This window comes from Gopherus flavomarginatus, chromosome 1 (assembly GCF_025201925.1).
Source record: "Gopherus flavomarginatus isolate rGopFla2 chromosome 1, rGopFla2.mat.asm, whole genome shotgun sequence".
Classification (NCBI taxonomy): Eukaryota; Metazoa; Chordata; order Testudines; family Testudinidae; genus Gopherus; species Gopherus flavomarginatus.
In genome coordinates this window covers 71991112-72013925 of record NC_066617.1, presented here as the reverse complement: position 1 = coordinate 72013925, position 22814 = coordinate 71991112, and the positions used below count along the sequence as shown (strand labels likewise).

At 48.5% G+C, this 22814-nt stretch overlaps 1 protein-coding gene across 1 annotated transcript in view; it reads right to left on the bottom strand.

The window, feature by feature from the left end:
* Positions 1-22814, bottom strand: part of TRHDE (thyrotropin releasing hormone degrading enzyme) — a 336033-nt gene that overhangs the window by 240603 nt on the left and 72616 nt on the right. The window contains exon 3 of the mRNA XM_050934690.1: positions 3939-4065. Coding sequence (XP_050790647.1) covers positions 3939-4065 — 127 coding nt within the window. The remainder of the gene's footprint in view (positions 1-3938; positions 4066-22814) is intronic.

The following is a 22814-nucleotide window of genomic DNA, read 5'->3' as shown; positions in this document are numbered from 1 at the left end:
AACTGCTCCATACTTCTCCCACTCACACCCAACAGCCCTCCAGGTTCACACCTAGGGTCTTTCCCTCTCCCTCAGCTCCTCCATTACCCCTGACTCCCCCAGGCCTTTACACTGCATTTCTGTATTGCAGTTTAAATTAATTATTATTTCAATTTCTACATTAATTTCCCTAGTAAGGAATCTGTCAAAAAAACATTTCCTGAATCTTATTTTTGTCTATATTATTGCAGACATACTTGCTGACAGGTATTTTGAAATAAATTACCAAGATAAGTGAAACTGGCATGATTATATTGTGTTATTTTGACAAATAAAATATGCCAAATTTTGCAGAATTTTAAAATATTGTGTGCAGAATTTAATTTTTTGGCACAAAATTCCCCACAGAGTACTAGTTGAATAAAGTAAAATGAAAAAATATTCTCTGTGCATCTGCAGAAGTGGCTACTGCTGTCAAAAGCTGGTTTATCCCTGCAACAAACTCTGGTTCCAGGGGCTTAGCCAGTAACTTCCAGCAGTTCAGTGGTTTGACTTACTTTATAGCTTTGCAACAAACATGTACTTCTTAATATTATTCTTATTCAATTTAAGTGATTTGAATAAATTATAATCAGTTTAGGCCTTAACATAGATTGTTAAAATTCAAATTTAGTTTTAAATAGATTTAGTTTTAAGAAATAAACCCATAATTTAAATGAAAAAAATCTGGGTTGTTTTGTTTTAATCATTTATTTTTGTCCAACCTGATGTAGCAGATGGAGCCAACATCCCAAGCCATTACTATCTATCTGCTAGTAGTGCCAAAGGCCACAGAACAGCTGGAGCAGTCCACAAAGACACTCCACAAATAGTGTTTGCAAGCAGTTGTCCTTGTGTACAGGCAGCAGTTAAAGGCACAGTCAAAAACAAATCACACAACCACAGTGGCAAGCCACACTGGTCCATATGAAGAACCTTAGCCCACTCTGAGGCAAGCTCAAATAACTGGAGCCAGTTTGGAATGCACAAATCAAAGCCCATGAAAATGGACCTAACCAGCACAGAAGCTTAGGGCAGTTGATGACAACACACAGAAGACAACAATAATGCATACAGAATACCACAGCACAGGACAGCAGTTGGCCAGCTGACTTTCATTACTTCCATAAAAGTAATGAGACTCTGAAATGTGAAAACACAAAAGTTAAACACATGCACAGCAATGGTACAGGAGAATGAAAGGAAACATGCAAAACACTTAATACAATAACTGGTCTTCCAGTAAGTAATTTTGTACCATATTATACTGAAAACAAGTTAAGCTGTAGCTAAAGTTAGTCAAAATATTATCAAAACATTTTAAACAAATTGGTTTCAGCCAAAATTATTTTCATGGAAAACTTCAAATTTCTACCAAAAATGTCACTGAAAAAAATCCTAAAACCAAAAATTGAAACTTTTCACCAAATTTTTTTAATTATCAAATTTTAGTCAGTAAAAATTTTCATTCTTCAAAAACTGATTTTTTTCACCCTGAAAACAATTTGAAAAAATTGTTTTGCAGTAAATTTCTTTAAAAATAAAAAACTCCCACATAAAGTAATTGGCACTTTTCAATGAGTTCTAACTGGAGTCTATGAGCATTTGTAGTGGAGGCAATATTAGTTTGAGTGAAGTAAACTAGTCTGCGATAACTTAGAAGTGAGGAAAAAGTTTCTCTTACTACCACATTCTCCCTAATAAACCTACCTTTCACTCCTTTTCCTCATAGCTGGTCCCATTACATAACAGCCCTTATACTTTGGTTCTTCCACTCACTTGTCTACACTGGTACTTTACAGTGCTGCAACTTTCTCGCTCAGGGGTGTGGAAAAACACCCCTCTGAGCACTTCAAGTTTCAGCACTGTAAAGTGCCAGTGTAGATAGTGCTGGTAGCTACTTCCCTCGTGGAGGTGGGTTTCTTATAGTGCTAGGAGAGCTGCTGCGACTACACAGCCATGTCTTCACTAGCAATGTTGAAGCGCTGCCACTGCTTTAACGTTGCTAGTGAAGACATGCTAGGGGTTCCTGTCTAGCTCTCATTCGCATGTTTTTATTCCCATCCGTCCTCAAGATTTGAAAAAGGCAGCAGCCTTTTTCATCTGAAATCAATGGCATTACCCACATGTTTCAAGTTAAGCACCTGCTTAACAACTTTGCTGGACTGGAAACAACGATACTAAGACACATAGCACGCAACATTTCAAAAATGCCAAAGTGACTTAGGAATCTAAGCCAATGAGATCTACCTTTGTAAGTCACAAAGGCACTTTTGACATTTTTCCTAGCATACTTATACTAAACAAACTGTACATTATAGGCAGAATGTACAATAATTTTATTTTTTCATCCTATAAACTATATTTTCTATTGCATTACTACATAATAACAAAGTCTTCATACACTACAAACCTAATAGTATTAAATTTTAAAGTTTAATTAGTAATTTTAATATAATTACTAGTAGAAAAACTACAAATTCACTATAGTATTTTTATAGTGTAATCCCATAAATAGACTAGACTGGAAGGCATTCAATCCTCTGAAGTATTTTAACACAATATGCCACTGTGTAGCAACAACAAGCAAAAGATACTGAGATGAAAGGCTATATGTTTTAACTGTTAAAGCTGCACAGATGTAGACACATTCTCTACCTACTATTTCCAGATGACCATTTTAAACTACCTAAAATAATAATCTGAGTCTTTTTGCTAATTATACATTTTCAAAGAGAAGATAGATATTCATTTTTTCTTTTAATGACTTGGAACCAGTGAGTCTGGAACTTCCAGTGTCAAGCAATCATGATTTATTCATCATCATGTCATGTTGAACAGTTTCTGACTACTCTAGCCGAGGTTGAGCACTGTCCCACAATAATATTTATATCAGACCTTAGTGCCACAATTCCTTGGGTGGGCAATACTAAAGTCAGGTATGAAAGTATATACAAACAGTAACCTGTAGTCTGAGGAGAGTTCCATGGTTATAAGCATCCATGCCTCTAACAGAGCACTGCTTGCAACCTATCATTTAAAAAGGACAAAAAAGTCACATCATTCTTATTTAAAATGCATGCAACACCCACTTCAAACAATACTAATTACTTTATCCACTACACCATTAGTTGTAAGACTAATAAAGCTACCCAGCAGGCTTGTGCTTTAATGAAATAGGCCCTGAGCTCCTGGAACGAACACCTGTGGTTCAAACTCTAACACTTCAGATCAAATACAAGCTCTCTTGTTGCTGAGCAATAAATTTTTCTGGATCCTGATCAAACTTACTCTTAAGGAGGGAGTATGTAATATAGTGTGAAATATTCAAAGGAGTGAGAGGTTGGGGGAAGGGAAGGGAAGAAAAATATGAAAAAAATTGATAGCTTTTACAATTGGGTCACTTGAACAGTAAAATAAGCTCACAACAATTCTCTTCAATAAGCAGCAATATTGTCAAGCATATATCATTAAGAACCTATGCTAATCAACAAATATTTTCTTTAAATGTTGTAAATTTCCCATTTCCACTGTTATTTTCAATTCTATTCCCTTCTGCAGCTGAGCAATCAAGATGTACATATGACTGAATAAACATAACCCGAGGGCTATCTAATGATAGTGTGGCCCAACATGCTGAGCATCAGGAAAGCAGGAACTGATTAGCAAAGCTTCTGTTCTCTAGAGTCTCAATGCCTAATAGATTCAATTGTTGTTTAGTAGCTGTACCTAAAGGCAAGATGAGGAAGAGGTGAAAAATTGGTTTCTTCTCTTTAGGAGAATTAAATTTCCTGTTCAACGTCCCTTCTAACTGAACCCCCAAATCCTTCACATTGAAATCTACCAGTAAAAACAACTTTATTTTCTAATCTCTAGAATAGAGTTCCCTTGGACAAACAGCAATCTTGGAAAAGTCTTACCTAATTTTGGTAGGGAATAGGGCACTTTAAAGTAGTCTTCATAAAACTCAATGAGTCTCCTTGTAATATTTAGTGCATAGTCCCCAGATCCTCTTCTGATTGCATCAGGTCGTGCATACAGTCGCACCTGATTAAAAACAAAGCCACACAAAAAAAATCAATTTACTTTCATGTTTTTAAACCATCCTAATTGCAGAGATGAACCACTCTGAGGCTGTTGGGGTGTTCTAGTCTCACAGAGCCAAATGTTACTGCTATAGCTATACCGTTCTGAAAAAAAAGAGGTTGCTGCAAGAACAGAACTTGCACAACTGAGGTAACAAAGTTGAGAAAGTCAATCTCCTACTGTATGCATTGCCAAATAAAAGACTCGGCACTCCTTGCATTAAAATAAACATTCAGAGCAATCACTTACATGTGTTTGCTAGAGATACAATGGTACAGTGGATTAGTATAATGGTTCCCTGCTTACTTTGAATGTAGGCAGGATGCAGTGGCTCAGTAGGAGAGAAGTTCATGGTTTGTTAAAGGCGTATTATATCAAGCCCTGAAAGTATTAATAGAGTGGATACAAAAAATATAATTCATTCTTCCTCCTTTTCTCTGGCACTGATATAGCTATCCTCAATGAGCAAAATAAGACTGCCAAAACAACCATTTATAAGCTCGTTCATGTACACAAACAATTAACATCCCTGAAGCCCGTCTATGACTGCTCCAGGCCTCCATTTTCAGAATGCAATAAGTTAAAGCTGTTCATACTTCTTATACAATTCAGATACTGATGTGTTCAGTAAAAAAATCTCAGCTGTTTGCCTGCATGGATATCCAAAGTGGAACGGTAATTTCTTCAACAAATACTCTCATTTAGGACTACATTGTGTCCAGCTCCTGCAGAGATACACATGAGTTAGAAGGGACAAGGAGCCTACTTCAACATCTCAAAACAAGGGATCAAAGTCTCCTCTAGGCAATGGCTGTGTCAGGCTAGTGGTGCTAGCTAACCCGAAAATGGACCAGGGGGAGGGAGGATGAGCTGCTATAAAAATCATAGAAATGTAGGGCTGCAAAGGACCTCAAGGAGGTCAGCCACCTACAGTGAGGTAGGATCAGGTATACCTAGATCATCCCTGAAAAGTCTTTGGCTAACCTTTGTCTAAAAACCTCCAAGGATGCGGATTCCCAAACCTCCCTTGCAAGCCTATTCCAGTGCTTAGCTATCCTTATAGTTAGGAAAAACTTACCAATATCTAACCTAGATGTCCCTTGCTGCAGATTAAGCCCATTACTTCTTGTCCTTCTTACTACTTTGCTGGACATGGAGAACAATTGATCACTGCCTACTTTATAACCACCCTTAACATATTTGAAGACAGTGTGATGTTGGCAGTTGCTGGAAGTGTGGCCTAGTGGTTAGGGGTCAGTCCCTTTTTAGGGTGAAACGGGGTTGGTCGGGGAGCTCGGGTCAGGTTATCAAAGGTCCAGTACTCAGGAGTGCCCCTCCTTTGGGCACTTCCTTCAACCCACTCTATTGTCCAAGTTTTGCAATCTGTTGCAAAAAGGTAATAAAAAAATGAATATCAACTGCACCTTCAGCTTCAGTCTGTCTGGGCCCAGCAGGCAGGGTCTCTTTTCCAAGAGAGGCTTCTGGAGCATCCCTTCTCAGGAGCTCTCAGGGCAGGCTCTTCTCCCTGCCTTGTCAGACCATTTCTGAATTGTCTGACTTCCCTTCCAAGTTCCACCTCCAGCTGAAGCATGCTCTGCAGGTGTGGCTCGACAGGGTCATCTGGGTCCAGAGTTGCTCTTTAACCTCTTCAGATTTAGTGCGAGATTTATATAACCCATCACAGACTTATCAGGTCCCATCTCTGCTTCTTTTCTCAACACTATACATGTCCAGTTTTCTTGATCCTTCCTCACAGGTCAGGTTTTCTAAAACTTTTGTTGCTCTCCTCTGGACTCTTCCCAATTTGTCCACATCCTTCTTAAAGTGCCACATCCAAAAGTAGACAGTACTCCAGATAAGGTCTCATCAGTGCCAAGAGATTAGAACAATTAGATCCGATGTCTCACATACCTCAGTCCTGTTAATTCACCCATCACTCCTGTTTAAGCACCTTTTTCACAACTGCATCACACTGCTGACTCATATTCAGTTTGTGATCCTCTATAATCCCCTGATCCTCTTCAGCAGTACCACTGCCCATCCAGATATTCCCCCTTTTTCAGTTGTACATTAGGTTCTTTTCTTCCAAAGTGCAGTATTTGTCTTTATTTAAGTTCACCTGGTTGATTTCAGCCCAATTTTCCAATTTGTTAAGGCCATTTCAAATTCTAATCCTGTCCTCCAGAGTGCTTGCAACCCCTTCCAGCTTGGTGTCATCCACAAATTTTATAAGTATGCTCTCTACTTCATTATCCAAGTCGTTAATGAAAATATTGACCAATACTGGACCCAGGACAGACCCTTCAGGATCCCACTAGATACATCCACCCAGTTTGACAGTGAACCATTGATAACTATTCTCTGAGTAGTCTTTCAACCACTTTTGCACCAACCTGATAGTAATTTCACTGAGACCACATTTTCCTAGTTTGCTTCTGAGAATGTCACGTGGAACTATGTCAAAAGCCTTACTAAGATCAAGATATATCATGTCTACAGCTTGCCCCCAGCCACTAAGCCAGTAACCCTACCAAAGAAGGAAATGAGGTTGGTTTAGCATGATTTGTTCTTAACAAATCCATTTTGGCTATTACATCTCTCAATTATCCTCTAGGTTCTTACAAACAGATTGTTTAAATAAATTTGTTCCAGGGTCTTTTCAGGTATCAAAAGTTAGGCTGACTGATCTATAATTCCTTAGCTCCTCTTTGTTCCCCCTTTTAAAGATAGGCAAATAATGGACCTTTCTCCAGTCCTCTGGGACCTCACCCATCCTCCACATGTTCTCAAAAGGTAATTGTTAACAGTTCAGAGGCTGCTTCAGCCAGTTCCTTAAGTACTTTAGGATGAATTTTATCAAGCCCTGATGACTTGAATACATCTAATTTATCTAAATATTCTTTAATCTGTTCTCTCACTATTTTGGAATGTGTTTCTTCCCCCTTGCTGTTAATATTAATTGTGTTAAGTATGTGGCTCATAATTTACCTTTTTAGTGAAGACTCTCCTTCTTCAATGGCCAACAGATCTAGTCAACAATGGGAAGAAGTGCATGTTCCATTCCTTTATGGCTATAGTAATAACCATTTTCCCTCTCCTTGAAGTACACAACCCCTTCTGCAGCTTCTGCTGGTGTGGACTTGACTATCGCACTGTACCATTCCTAGTAGTACCGTAAGGCACACACAAGCCTTTCATTTGCTCTATGCTACAGCTAGTTGCAGAAAAGATCAACATTCTGCAAAAACAATTGTGAAAATTTTATCCACGTTTCTCTTTTTTCCTTCCAGGGAAAGGGTGGTAGCCGAGGAGGACAGATATTGATAATTTCAATGAAAAATGTCAGATTTTGAAATGGTTTTAGCAGCTCTACTCTGGGCTCAAAGAAGTCAATGGGATCTTTGTCTCTGAGGCAGGAGCCAGGGTTGCTCTTTGCTCCTGATTACTTTACATAAATATTTCCTGTACCAGTTAAATTATCCGAAAGGTATACAAGCAAACATCGAACCTGGGCTTTTCCTTGCAGAGATGTGCTGTACCTATGAACTCTGCTTTGCCTCAGCATCTTTTTATTTTGGGTATTCAGTTGCCGATTTAAAAAAAAAAGTCAATGTTGGTGTTACAACCAGAATGAGGGCGGTCAGATCTAGTGGTCAGAGCAGAAGTTGAGAGTCAAGCCAAGTCAGGTACTTGGAGGTCAGAGTCCAAGACCAGCCAGAGGACAGATGAAGGTTCAGATATCAGGAGGCAGGCATGACCAGGTTACCGGGAGGTCAGTGTCTGAGAAAGGCCAGAGGGAAAACTGAGTGTCAGGCCTCAGGAGGCAACAGGCAGGCTCAAGGTACATGGAGATCGGGGTCAGGCACGAGATTACAGACAGCAGTCAAACAGCAAAATCAAGGACAAACCAGTGTCGAAAGTCAGAGTCTAGGGTCCATCACATACCCAATTTGGAGGAAAGGCAGGCAAGCAGGCAGTCTAGGTTGTTATTCAGACCACTCCCCTTCCTGGCTTCCAGGTTGAAGTACAATCAGTGGGCTCTGAGGGGCCACCACACTCTGACTGAGGGGCTGCCACTCAGATCCTGCTGGGTGGTACTTCATGCCAAGCCCAGCCTCACAGAGTCCTCCAAAAAGAGCCCAGCCTAAGCCTCCAGTGGTGATGCAGAAGCAGCAGCAGCCTAGAAGCCCCCTAGACCCAGGTTCTAGCCCTGCAGGTTCTTAGTGTGAGTGTAGCTTTAAATTTGTCTTTGTGCCATTAAGCTCTGTAAGTTTGTAATAATCACCCAGATGTGGTTGTCATTTTGTAAAGTAATGTAAAAAATGTAACCTAATGATTAATACAAGGAAACAATTATAATCACAACCTGAAAAAAATAGAGGCCATATTCTGAGCTTCTGTAAGTTACTATTTTCTGATATTGTTTCCTTCCAAAGTTAAAACAGCACTCTACATATCTCCAGTATCCTACCCACAAAGTTTAGGAAGAAGTTAAGTTGCTGGATAAAGCAAATGTAGTCTCAAAGATCCCAATGCAAAACTTGAGCCCTATGTTGTATCTAATGAATTTTATCACAATTAGCTTTCTAACAAACAGAATTTTGTGTCATTAAACCTTTATATACAATTCTACATAACTGTTTTACTGGCACAGTTGACTGTGACAGCCAGTCAGGTCTGTGAAAACACCACTCTCAATTTAACAATGGCTAAACACAGGATACAGTGTGAGAGAAAAACCCATAACAAGGCATAAAACAACATTAAGTAAAGAGATTAATCAGTCCAGTGATTAGAGACTGGGGTTCAAGTCCCTGATTCGTAACAGTGATCTTGGGCAAGTCATTTATGCCCAGTTTTTCAGAGGTATTTAGTATCCTAACTTCCATTGAAGTTGAGAGCCTAAATAGCTTTGAGGATCTGGACCTTAGCCTCTTTGTGTATCAGTTCCCCATCCATAAAGAGAGGTAGGAGAGTTCTGCAACCCCATAGGAGTGTTGTGTGGATAAACACATTAAAGACTGTTAGATGCTAAAATACCATGGCAATGGGGTCCATAGAAATATCTAACATAGTAGACGCTTGTTTGCAGCAACACCTTGTACAAGAAACCATCGCTTACAAGTAACATTTCCCCTGGGACTACTTTCCCTACTGGGAATTGTCAACATGCCCCATAACAGCAACAGCCACTTAGGAGTAACATAGCAAAAGGCCACCAATATGTTGCTACTAATAAAGTATTTATTGTATGGAAAAAGATGAGATCTGTTTCTTAATCATAAATAAAATTGTTACCACTACATTTTGCAATACAGAAAAATCACAGTACTTTATTAACTACACAGGTTAGTGTAAATGTGTGGACTCACCCCCGCGGCACCTCCTGCTGGTTGCTTCTGGGAATTAACTCAATTCCAGCTACAGAGCACCCTCTGCAGGCCGGTGATCCACCTATCCTCTGCTGGCCCTGGGCCCCTCCCTGGACCTCAGTGCCCCTTTAACTGGGTCTCCCCCCTCCCAGGGGAACCCCAACCCACTATCCCCATTTTGCCTCAGTACTGGCTACTGCCCAGTCATTGTCTAGCCCCACGCCCTGGGGCAGACTGCAGTATCAGCCCCTCATCATAGGCAAAAGGGTTTTGGCCTGGCTGCCTTTACCCACCCTCTGACTGCCCCTCTGCAAGCCCAGTACCTTGCAGGCCTAGAATTAGGCCCTGCAGCCTGGGGAGTTGCTGACCTAGAGCTTCCCAGCTCCTAAGGCTTTTTCCCCCAGCCCTGCCTTCCTTTAGGTCCCCTGGGTGAGGTCCTAAGCAGCCAAGCCTGTCTCGCTCCAGTCAGACAGAGACTCTTTCTGCTTTGGCTCCCTGGCCTTCTTATTAGGCCCTGTGGCTCAGTTTGGGGTGTGGCCCCAGCTGCAGCCACTTCCCCAATCAGTCCAGCATAAAGGCTGCTTTCTCCAGCCCCAGCCCCTTCCCCGGGCTGTTTTTAAATCCCTTCAGGGCAGGAGCAGAGGTCCACTCTGCTACAGTTAGATTGAACAAGAATGTACAATTATACATGTTCTTGTAAGCTGTTTGAGAGTTACACTAAGACCCAGATTCTACATTAATTTAAATAGGATCAAGCACAGAGGCAATTGTGGGTTGGACCTAAATAAAATAAAAGTAATTTGCATGTAATGTGTTTTCGGCTTTAAAAAAACAGTTTAGGGCATTGTAGCGAGGCGGTGTGGCTCCCTTCCCCCTCAGGGAGGGTCGAGCCCCATCAGTCATCCACGGGGGCGGGGCCGCTGGCCGGAAGTCCCGCCCCGACCCGGAAGAATAAAAGCCGGGCCCCAGCCTTCAGTTGCAGGTCTGCCACCGGCAGGAGCAGATGTGTCCGCCGATGCCCGTAACTGAGAGACTGCCCAGGCCAGAGGCCGAGACCAGGAGCTGCCAGAGCTACCTCGCCCCTACTACGACGAGGAGCCACCAGAGCATTCTCGAGGCCGCTATGACGAGGAGCTGCCAGAGCTGCCTCGCCCCTACTACGGCCCCAACGAGCCCCCAGACCAGGCTTGGCCTACATTCCCCAAAACATTACCGGACCTGCCGCCCAGACCGGACTGGGAGGAACCGATGGTCCTGGATGTCCCCAGAACGGAGGCCCCGGACCAGGCAGGAGTAGAGGGGGTGCTAGGAAGTAGCCCGGGGGCACCTGATTCTAGTCAGGCTGCAGATCTAACCTTGCCAACGTCAGTGTGTTTCGGTCGGACCCCCACTGACCATCGGTAGTGGTGACAGCCGCTACCAGGGCCCCAGGCTGGAACGCAGAAGAGTGGGAGGGCCTGTGTTCCCCCTGCCACCCGTATCCGGGTGGCAGACTCCCCCTCTCTCCGGCCTAAAGCCACTGCTCTGCCCTGCCCCAAAGGGCCAGAGCTGACTGAACTGTTTGGTGCCCTGCCCGAACCAAGGGCTGGGCCCCTTTTGACTCTGCCACTGCTCTGCCCTGCTCCAAAGGGCCAGAGCTGATTGTACTGGGTTTTGTGCCCCGCCCGAACCAAGGGCTGGGCCTCTTTTGACGTTGCCACTACTCTGCCCTGCCCTGCCCCAAAGGGCCAGAGCTGATTGTACTGTGTTTGGTGCCCCGCCCGAACCAAGGGCTGGGCCCCTTTTGACTTTGCCATTGCTCTGATTGTAACTGCAGGGACAGACCTTCCCCCGGGCAGAGCCGCGGGCCCGAGGAGCGGCCCCGGGGACAACAGCGAGGCCGGTGTGGCTCCCCTCCCCCTCAGGGAGAGTCGAGCCCCGGCGGAACCCACTTACAACTGGCACCTGACCAGGGACCTGACCCCTTGCCCCTGTGAGAAGGGGCTGGCAGAAGGACGCTAGTGCAGCCGGTGCTCCCAGGACCGGAAACATGGATATCGAACGGCTGTTCCAGCTGCTGGCGGAGAGCCAGGAGCGGCAGCAGGCGGCACAACTGCTGCAGCAGCAACAGCAGCAGGCCGCCCATCTCGAGCAGCAGCAACATACCGCTCAGTTGGAGCACCAGCAGCAACTCATCCAGCAACGTGGAGCCCAGCTACAGACACTTCTCGGGCCCGCCGCCTGATTTGCCGACGGGGCGACGGGGGATGACCCCGTGAGTCCCCGGCCGCCGGCGACGCTGCGCCTGACCAAGATGAGCCCAGGAGATGACCCTGAGGCCTTCTTGGTCACCTTTGAGCGCATGGCCCTGGTCGCAGGATGGGCCTGAGCCCAATGGGTCACCCTTGTGGCCCCGTATTTAACCGGACCCGCCCAGCTGGCCTACCGCGGGTTAGCCACTGAAGACGCCAAGGACTATGATCAGGTGAAGGCGGCGGTCCTCGACGCCTTGGACATCAGCCCCGAGACCTTCCGACAACGGTGCCGGGGCCAGACCTACCCGACCAGCGCCCGTCCCCGCTTAATTCCACAAGGCCTGAAAGAGGCCTGCCGCCGCTGGCTGCGGCCAGAAACCCGTACGGCGGAAGAAGTGACCAAGCAGGTGGTCCTAGAACAATTTGTACACATCCTGCCGGCTCGAGGAAGGGCCTGGGTACTCCGCCATCGGCCTGCCACCCTGGGGGCAGCAGTCTCCCTCATGGGGGATTTCCTCACTGCGGAAGCTCCCGTGGGGCCGGCCTTCCAGCCACCCGCCCCGAGGCCTGACCAAAATTGCGGAGGCAGGAGAGGATCCGCCCCGCCTGGACCATGGTGGCCGAGCTACGGACCGGACCCCGGACCAGCACCGCAGACCCAACGCTCGGAGCCTGGCCCGCACACGGGTTCAGGGACCTCCCCTGTGGGTCTGTCGGAGCCCCGCCAAAGCCCCTGAAGCCCTCGGGCCACCGGTCCCCGGCGCGGATACTCGGAAATAGGACCTTGCTTTAGATGTGGGAGGGCCGGCCACTTACAGCGGGACGGCCGGAGATGGAGTGTGACTTTGGGCAGGTCTGTGCAGGAGAAGGCCGGGCCCAGCGACCCCAGCCCCCCAAGCTCACGGTCCCGGTACTCGTGGGGGACCAAGCCACGACGGCCCTGGTCAATTCAGGCTGTGGTCAAACGTTGGTCCGTCAGGCCCTGGGGCCCCTGATAGATCCTGATCTGGGGCCTATTCACCTGCAATGCATCCACGGAGATGTTCGGCCCTACCCCAGTGCTTGGGACCGGCTGATTGTCAACGGCCTCACTCGGTCACTGATCGTCGGCGTGGCCCCTCGACTGGCCTACTCTGTCATCTTGGGACGCGACTGGCCCACCTTTGATGGGCTCCTTCAGTCTATACCAGCCCTAGCGGCCGAGTCCCTGGAACCCCCGGTGGAAACCGAGACGGACACCGAGGAAGCTGGACTAGAAACCCGAGAGGCCGAGGGGTCAATCGAAGGAGCTCCCCCTGCGCCCCACTTTGACACGGACTTCTGCCGGGACCAGCGGGCCGACCCCATTCTCCAGGCCTACGAGCAGCTTGCGGCAATTGATGGGTCCGTTATCGACCCCGGTCGGGCTACGCAGTGGCCCCACTTTGAGCTCCGCCGGGACCGGCTTTATCGGGCGGAGCAGGACCCCCGCACACAAGAACCGCGGATGCAACTCCTCGTGCCCGGATGCCATCGGCGGGCCGTAATGAGCTTGGCCCATGATATACCAGCCACGGGCCACCTGGGATATGAGAAGACCCTGGCCCGAATTCGGGCTCGGTTCTACTGGCCGGGGCTTGACGGGGAGGTGAAGCAATACTGCGACTCCTGCCCGGGGTGTCAGTTGGCCGCCCCAGCCCGGACACCTAAGGCACCCTTGGTCCCCATGCCGCTAATTGAAACTCCGTTTGAGCGCGTCGCCATGGACTTGGTAGGCCTGCTTCCCCGGAGCGCAGCAGGATTTCAATACTTCCTGGTCCTGGTCGATTATGCCTCCCAGTTTCCGGAGGCCATCCCCCTGCGGAGCATCACGGCCCGGACCATCGCGGGCAAACTAGTGAAGGTATTTGCCCACGTGGGATTGCCTAAGGAGAACTTAACGGACCAGGGCACTAATTTCACCTCCAGGTTGCTAAACCAAGTCTGCCGACTCCTGGGGGTGAAACAACTGCGTACCTCCGTCTACCACCCCCAAACCGACGGATTGGTAGAGCGGTTCAACCGGACTGTCAAGGACATGCTGAGAAGGTTCCCGCCAGATGAACTACGCCATTGGGACCAACTCCTCCTACCTCTGCTCCTCGCTGTCCGGGAGGTTCCCCAGGCATCGACCAAATTCTCCCCCTTTGATCTCTTGTACGGGCGGAGGCCACGGGGCCTCCTGGATTTAATGAAGGAGACGTGGGAGCAGTCGGCCTCCCCGACCCAGGGGCTCCTCCAGTATGTCCTCCAGCTGCGAGAGCGCCTAACTCAGACGGGGACCCTAGCGCGGGAGAGCCTAAAGGCAGCCCAGGGGAGGCAGGAACGAAGCTATAACCAAGGCGCGCGCGTGAATTTAGCCCCGGAGACCGGTTCTGCTGCTCCTGCCCTCCAGCGAGTCAAAATTGTTGGCTCGGTGGCAGGGCCCCTACGAGGTACTCCAGAGAGTGGAGCCCGTTAACTATGAGGTTTGCCAACCAGGTCGCCAGAAGGAGAAGCAACTATACCATATCAATCTGCTGAAACCGTGGTGTGACCGAGAGGGCCTGCTAATCGACCCGTGCCCGCCGGAGTTAGAACTAGGTCCGGAAGTAGCCCAGATGGAGGAGGTGACGGAACCCGCGTTGGGGAGCGCCCTGACAGACGAGCAACATCAGCAGGCCAAGTGTCTCCTGCGGTCCTTCCGACGGACCTTCACGGCACTACCAGCCTGCATGACCGCCACCTGTCACATGGTCCAAACCGAACCAGGGAAGGTCGTGCGGGAGACCACCCAGCCGATACCGTACCGAATGCGCCAGGCAGTGGAGGAAGAGGTTCAGACCATGCTGGCCCTGGGGGTCATTGAACCATCCCGGAGCGAGTGGCGCAGCCCTGTAGTCCTAGTACCCAAGCCTGACGGCTCCCGGCGCTTCTGCATAGACTTTCGGAAAGTTAATGCCATATCCCGTTTCGACACCTACCTGATGCCCCGGGTCGACGAGTTGCTCGGCCGCCTCGGGGAGGCCCGGTACATCACCGCGCTGGACCTCAGCGAGGGTACTGGCAAATCCTGCTGGAGGAGACGTCCAAAGAAAAGACCATCTTTGCCACTCCATCCGGACTGTACCAGTTCACTAGGATGCCTTTCGGTCTCCATGGGGCCCCCGTGACCTTTCAGCGGCTCATGGATCACCTCTTGCGGCCGCACCAGGAGTATGCAGCCGCCTACCTGGATGACGTGGTGATCTACAGCCGCTGCTGGGACGACCACCTGACCAGGTCGCAGCAGTCCTCCGGACCCTTCGACAGGCGGGGTTGACAGCGAACCCCAAAAAGTGCCGGATAGCCTGGGAAGAGGCTATACCGTTGGACAGGGGCAGGTGAAGCTCCTCGTGAGGAAAGTACAGGCCCTAGCGGAGTGCCCCACCCCGACAACAAAGCGGCAGGTACGGTGCTTCCTGGGGCTCGTGGGGTATTATCGGCAGTTTATTCCCCATTTCGCGTCCACCGTAGCCCCCCTGACCAAGCTACTAAAGAAGAACAGCCTTCGAACTTTGCAATGGACCCCCGAGTGTGAGGCAGCCTTCAGAACGCTTCGCAGCTGCTTGTGCCGAGAACCGGTTCTGTACAGCCCCGATTTTGACAAGCCCTTCATCCTCCAAATGGATGCATCTGACGTCGGCTTAGGGGCCGTCTTGTCCCAAGAGGGGGACGGAGTTGATCACCCCGTATTGTATCTCAGTTGGAAACTGTTCCCCCGGGAGCGGAACTATGCGACGGTTGAAAAGGAGGCCCTCGCCGTCAAGTGGGCCTGCGAGGCCCTTCAGTTATTCCTCTTGGGCAGCCCGTTCACCCTCGTTACGGACCACGCCCCCCTTCAATGGCTTATGAGGATGAAGGACAACAAGGCCTACATCATGCGCTGGTATATGGCCTTGCAGCCCTATGCGTTCACCATCCAGCATAGGGCGGGCAAGGACCATGCCAACGCGGATTTCCTGTCCCGCCTCGAGGAGATAGGACAGCCCGGCCCCGACAGGCGGGGGCCGGACTTGGGGGGGGGGAGGAGTGTAGCGAGGCGGTGTGGCTCCCGTCCCCCTCAGGGAGGGTCGAGCCCCATCAGTCATCCACAGGGGCGGGGCCGCTGGCCGGAAATCCCACCCCGACCCGGAAAAATAAAAGCCAGGCCCCAGCCTTCAGTTGCAGGTCTGCCACCGGCAGGAGCAGATGTGTCCGCCAACGCCCATAACTGGGAAACTGCCCAGGCCAAAGGCCGAGACCAGGAGCTGCCAGAGCTACCTTGCCCCTACTACAATGAGGAGACGCCGGAGCATTCTCGAGGCCGTGACGACGAGGAGCTGCCAGAGCTGCCTTGCCCCTACTACGACGAGGAGCCACTGGAGCATTCCCGAGGCCGCTACAATGAGGCGCTGCCAGAGCTGCCTCGCCCCTACTACGGCCCCAACGAGCCCCCAGACCAGGCTTGGCCCGCATTCCCCGAAACATTACCAGACCTGCCGCCCAGCCTGGACTGGGAGGAACCGATGGTCCTGGACGTCCCCGGAACGGAGGCCCCGGACCAGGTAGGAGTAGAGGGGGAGCTAGGAAGTAGCCCAGGGGCACCTGACTCTAGTCAGGCTGCAGATCTAACCTTGCCAATGTCAGTGTGTTTCGGTCAGGACCCCCACTGACCATCGGTAGTGGTGACAGCCGCTACCAGGGCCCCAGGCTGGAACGCAGAGGAGTGGGTGAGCCTGCATTCCCCCTGCCACCCTTATCCGGGTGGCAGACTCCCCCTCTCTCCAGCCTAAAGCCACTGCTCTGCCCTGCCCCAAAGGGCCAGAGCTGCTTGTAACTGTGTTTGGTTACCCCTTTTGACTTTGCCACTGCTCTGATTGTAACTGCAGGGATAGACCTTCCCCCGGGCAGGGCCGCAGGCCCGAGGAGCGGCCCCGGGGACGACAGCGAGGCCGGTGTGGCTCCCCTCCCCCTCAGGGAGGGTCGAGCTCCGGCGGAACCCGCTTACAGGCATAATTCAGCAAATCCTCATGGTGGTCTCATTGACTGTAGTGGGACTACTAGTGTGTGTAAGGGATACTTATAAGAGTAAGAGCCTGGAGTAAGAGCTCCATCTACTTGGTAATGACATTACTTTCTAATTTGCCCATAATTCATCTGTATTTTTTTCTACTTTGGTCTTGACCCAACAAACTCCTCTACAAGTAACTTTGTGCCTGTGAGTATGCTTGCAGTCCAGGATCAGGGCCTTACACCATAGGTTCTTTGGGGTAGGGATGTCTATGCAAAGTGCTAAGCATATATTTTTGCTATAAAAATAATTACATAAAAACACATTAAAAGAATGTTAAGGTGGTAATCAAAAATCAAACACTCAAAAGTTAAGAAACGAGAATTAAGGTTTTCTGCATGACCCCTGCCTAACTCATGAATGGATAGTTATTCAATATTTCTTTATATCCTCCTCATTCCATGTGTTGTCCCATGTGTTATTTACTGCACACCATTTAAACCCTGCTCTGAGTGGTGATAAAGAAGCCATCAGCAAATTATGCATCTGCACAGGCACACATGAGTAACAAATAGTAGCAGTGTAAGCTGCTTTACAACACAGTGTGGGTGTCCTTGCCCACACAAGACTTGGATTTGACTGGCCCCAGTCTGTCATAGTTCATAAGGGCCCCTGCTCAAGGTAATGAGCAGATGTCAATGACAGATCCAGAGGACAAGGGCCAAGTTTTCCAAAAGCGATGAAGGTAGATGAGCCCCAACTATCAACACATGGACTGCATAGGGAGGAAGAAGAGTTTGATCTTCATAATGGTCATCCACACCAACAGGAACCAACAACATCTAGCAGAAGAGTTCCTGGGAAGGGAGATCGTGTCCCAAAAACAAAACCCCTCTACAACTCTGGTCCCAAGGCAGAGTGAAATGAAGGGTCAACCAGCCATGACAGACTGTGACAACAGCACCAGGGTTATAGCCTGTACTATTACCAACTCCAGGAAGAGGAGCATGTTCTGCATGCACAAGATATATGCAGCCAAAACCCAGCATAGCAAAGGTGCAGGCCCAATGAGCCCAATTTCCTGGAAGTCCAAACCAGACCTTAGAGGCTCATATCGTGTGTCACCATATGGAACATGACAGCAGTGACCAGCACGAGGTACAAAACAGCTCATCAAAAAACTCACTTGTTACAAGATCATAATCATCAGCATCACAGGCCTCGTCTACACCATGAGTTTATATCGAATTTAGCAGCGTTAAACTGAATTAACCCTGCACTCGTCCACACAACAAAGCCCTTTATAGCGATATAAAGGGCTCTTAATACTGATATCTGTATTCCTTCCCGACGAGGGGAGTAGCGCTGAAATCGATATTGCCATTTTGGATTAGGGTTAGTGTGGCCACAATTCGACGGTATTGGCTTCCGGGCGCTATCCCACAGTGCACCATTGTGACCACTCTGGACAGGAATCTGAACTCGGATGCAATGGCCAGGTAGACAGCAAAAGCCCCACAAACTTTTGAATTTCATTTCCTGTTAGCCCAGCGTGAAGAGCTGATCAGCACAGGTGACCACGCAGAGCTCATCAGCACAGATAACCATGCAGTCCGAGAATTGAAAAAGAGCTCCAGCATGGACCATACGGGAGGTACTGGATCTGATCGCTATATGGGGTGATGATTGCATGCTAGCAGAACTCCGTTCTAAAAGATGAAATGAAAAAACATTTGAAAAAGTCTCCAAGGCCATGATGGAGAGAGGCCACACTAGGGACTCAGTACAATGCCATGTGAAAGTTAAGGAGCTTAGACAAGCCTACCAGAAAACCAAAGAATGAAATGGAAGGTCCAGGGCAGGGCCGAAAACATGCTGCTTCTGCACTGAGCTGCATGCAATTCTAGGGGGGTCTGCCACCACTACCCCACCCATGACTGTGGATTCCGAGGAGGGGGTAATCTCAGCCATGCCAGAGTATTCTGCAGATGGGTAAGATGAGGAGGAGGAAGAGGAAGACGAGCTTGTGGAGAGCACACAGCACCCCGTTCTCCCCAACAGCCAGGACCTTTTTCTCAGCCTGACGGAAGTACCCTCCCAGCCCTCCTAAGCCACTATCCCACACAATGAAGCCATGGAAGGGACCTCTGGTGAGTGTACCTTTGTAAATATAAAACATAGTTTAAAAGCAAGCGTTTTTTAATGATTAATTTGCACTGAAGACTTAAGATGCATTCACGGCCAGTACAGCTACTGGAAAAGTCTGTTAATGTGTCTGGAGATGGAGCGTAAATTCTCCAGGGACATCTCCATGAAGCTCCAAAAGCCTTTGCAGAAGATTTCTGGGCAGCACAGCCTTATTCTGTCCTCCACAGTGGGACACTGGACCACGCCATGCTAGTAGCAAGTAATCTGGTATCATTGCATGACAAAGCCTGGCAGCATATGGTCCCGGTGTTTGCTGGCATTCAAGCAACATCCGTTCTTTATCTCACTGTGTTATCCTGAGGAGAGTGATATCATTCATGGTAACCTGGTTGAAATACAGGAATTTAATTAAGGGGACAGAGGTGGCCATTCCTACTGGTCTGTTTGCCTGTGGCTGAAAAGAAATCCTTCCCTGCAGTTAGCCAAGGGGGGAGGAGGGGGGGTGATTGGCACTGAGCTTTTTCGCATTTGGCTAGCAGGGATCTTCCCTGATACCAGCCACGCGGTGTGGGGGGTGGCTAGCAGGGATCTTCCATGATACCAGCCACGCGGTGGGGGGAGGAGTAAAGCGATCATCCCAGAGAACTGGATTACTGCGTGTAATCAGCGGACAGGTGATTTGCCTCAGCCTCCCACCCAGCCATAAAGGTCTCCCCCATGCTCTCACAGAGATTGTGGAGCACACAGCAAGCAGCAATAACAATGGGGATATTGGTTTGGCTGAGGTCTGAGCGAGACAGTAATGTGCGCCAGCGTCCTTTTAAACATCCAAATGCACACTCTACCACCATTCTGCACTTGCTCAGCCTATAGCTGAACAGCTCCTGACTACTGTCCAGGCTGCCTGTGTATGGCTTCATGAGCCATGGCATCAAGGGGTAGGCTGGGTCTCCCAGGATAATTATAGGCATTTCAACATCCCCAACTGTTATTTTCTGGTCTGAGAAGTAATTCCCTTGCTGCAACCGTTTAAACAGAGTAGTGTTCCTGAAGATGTAAGCGTCATGAACCCTTCCTGGCCATCCCACGTTGATGTTGGTGAAACATCCCCTGTGATCCACCAGTGCTTGCAGCACCATTGAAAAGTACCCCTTGCGGTTTACATACTGGGTGCTCTGGTGCCAAGATAAGGATATGGGTTCCCTCTATCACCCCACCACAGTTAGGGAATCCCATTGCAGCAAAGCCATCCACTATGACCTGCACATTTCCCAGAGTCACAACCTTTCGTAGCAGCAGCTTAGTGATTGCTTTGGCTACCTGCATCACAGCAGCCCCCACAGTAGATTTGCCCACTCCAAATTGATTCACGACTGACCGGTAGCTGTCTGGCATTGCAAGCTTCCAGAGGGCTATCGCCACTCGCTTCTCAACTGTGAGGGCTGCTCTCATCTTGGTATTCTGGTATCAGAGGAGTAGCCGTGTTAGTCAGGATCTGTAAAAGCAGCAAAGAGTCCTGTGGCACCTTATAGACTAACAGACGTATTGGAGCATGAACTTTCGTGGGTGAATACCCACTTCATCGGTATTCTGGCGTTTCAGGGCAGGGGAAAGCAAGTCACAAAGTTCCATGAAAGTGCCCTTATGCACGCGAAAGTTTTGCAGCTGGGAATCGTCCCACACCCGCAACACTATGCGGTCCCACCAGTCTGTGGTTGTTTCCCGGGCCCAAAATTGGCATTCAGTGGCTAGAACCTGCCCCATTACCAGCATGATCTCCAAAGCGCCGGGGCCCATGGTTTGAGAGAATTCTGTGTCCATGTCCTCATCGCTCTCGTCATCGTGCTGCCATAGCCACCTCCTTCTCCCCTGTTTTTCAGGTCCTGGTTCAGCATAAACTGCATGAGAATGCGCGAGGTGTTTACAACGTCCATGACTGCTGGCTTGAGCTGAGCAGGCTCCATGCTTGCCGTGGTATGGCATCAGCACAGTTCACCCAGGAAAAAAGGCGCAAAACAGTTGTCTGATGTTGTTTTCATGGAGGGAGGGGTGAGGCTGTACCCAGAACCACCAACGACAATGTTTTTTGCCCCATCAGGCACTGGGATCTCAACCCAGAATTCCAGTGGGCGAGGGAGACTGCAGGAACTATGGGATAGCTATGGGATAGCTACCCACAGGGCAATGCCCTGGAAATCGACGCTAGCCTTGATATATGGACGCACACCGCCGAATTAATGTGCTTAGTGTGGCCGCATGCACTCGACTTTATACAATCTGTTTCCAAATACCAGTTTCTGTAAAATAGGAATAATCCCGTAGTGTAGACATACCCACAGAGTCCCATCTGCCACAGAATGAACAACTTACTGCAGAAGCAGCACCCTTCCTTCACTTTGGTGGTCCACACCAAACTCAAGATGCACACTTGCTATTAGACAATCTCTTAACACAGATTTAGCTATATGAAACCCCATCTCTCCTCACTTACTTTATGTTTGGCTCTAACATCATTGTGGTCTATGCACCAATATAAGACACATCACCAGTGGAAAGTTTGCATTCCACCACCAGCTAGCAGCAAAAATCCAGTCAACCCCACCACATGACACTTTGCTAGTGCTCAGGGATCTCAATGCCATGACTGGGTTTAAAACTTAGAAAGGTCCCTTTGGTTAAAGATACCCAAATGATGCCACCACCCAGCTTCTGGTGTGCCACTGTGAGCTTATCTGTTAGGGGCTCCTAGTTTAGGCGACTTTACAGCTATCGCTGGTCCTGGATTTCGAACAATGGACATGCCATGAAGGAAACTGCCCACATCCTTGTCAGAAATCTCTCCATTGTGAAATCTCACCAAGCCTCAGCAGCACAGAAGCACCAGAAAACTCAAACCATAGACTCTCGTTGCATTTTCCAACTCCTCGCAAGCCAGATGTCCACCAACAGTATAATGTCCTATTTCTATCCAAGGACGCTGTTGAAGCAGTAAAATAAACATAGGCCATCAAGAGTCACATATGTAACCTCAGTACTTCTCGAACAACGTGGAGATCACCTGGAGTGGTATACGTAATGGTATATCACATGCCGCCACTGGAACCATCTGGAGCTGACTGTCACACAAGAAACCTTATCTTTCTAAAGAAGCCTTTGATATATTAACAAAAAAGGCAGAAACACACAGCCATTTACATTCTTGGAGATGTTCAAGAATGTAAATAGCTGAAAGGCATTTTCTAGGCCATGGCAAAATGTGACCATGAGATCAGTCGCTGGCTGATGAAGCCTAATCAGTGTCCTGCTTACAGAACCACCTTGCTGACAGCCATAGATAGCCTTCTAATATCACCATCATGAAACCAGACAGCTCACCCTGCTCATCAACGCACGAGATCCTGGACAGATGGAAAACACATTATGTAAGTGTGCTGAACCACACATATCTGATGACAAATGTCCAGAGCTATGTGATTTGATCCTCTGTCACTTGTGGACATGCTGCTGGACCTGATGGTATTCTACCAAAGCCACTCAAAGATGCACTGGAACCAGTGAGCACTGGCCTGAATCAACTGTTCTTAAAAGAATGGGCATCAGGCAAAGTACTAGCAGAATGGAAAGACAGCATCATAGTGTCCCTGTACAAAGTCAAAGGATTTCTCACTGAGTGTGCCAACTATAGACCGATCTCATTATTATTAGTCCCTGGAAAGGGTCATATTCTGCTTGGTGAGATGCAACCACTCCTTAACAGACATCATTGTTCCTACCAATCAGGTTTCACTGTTGGATGGCTGACAGTGGACATTATCCTTACCCTCCAGCTTCTGACTGGGCTGCTCCAAGAATTTAACTGCCTGTTTCACTTGGCATATATCAGCATCAAAGCAGTTTTCAATTCAATCAACAGGTTGGCATTTTAGC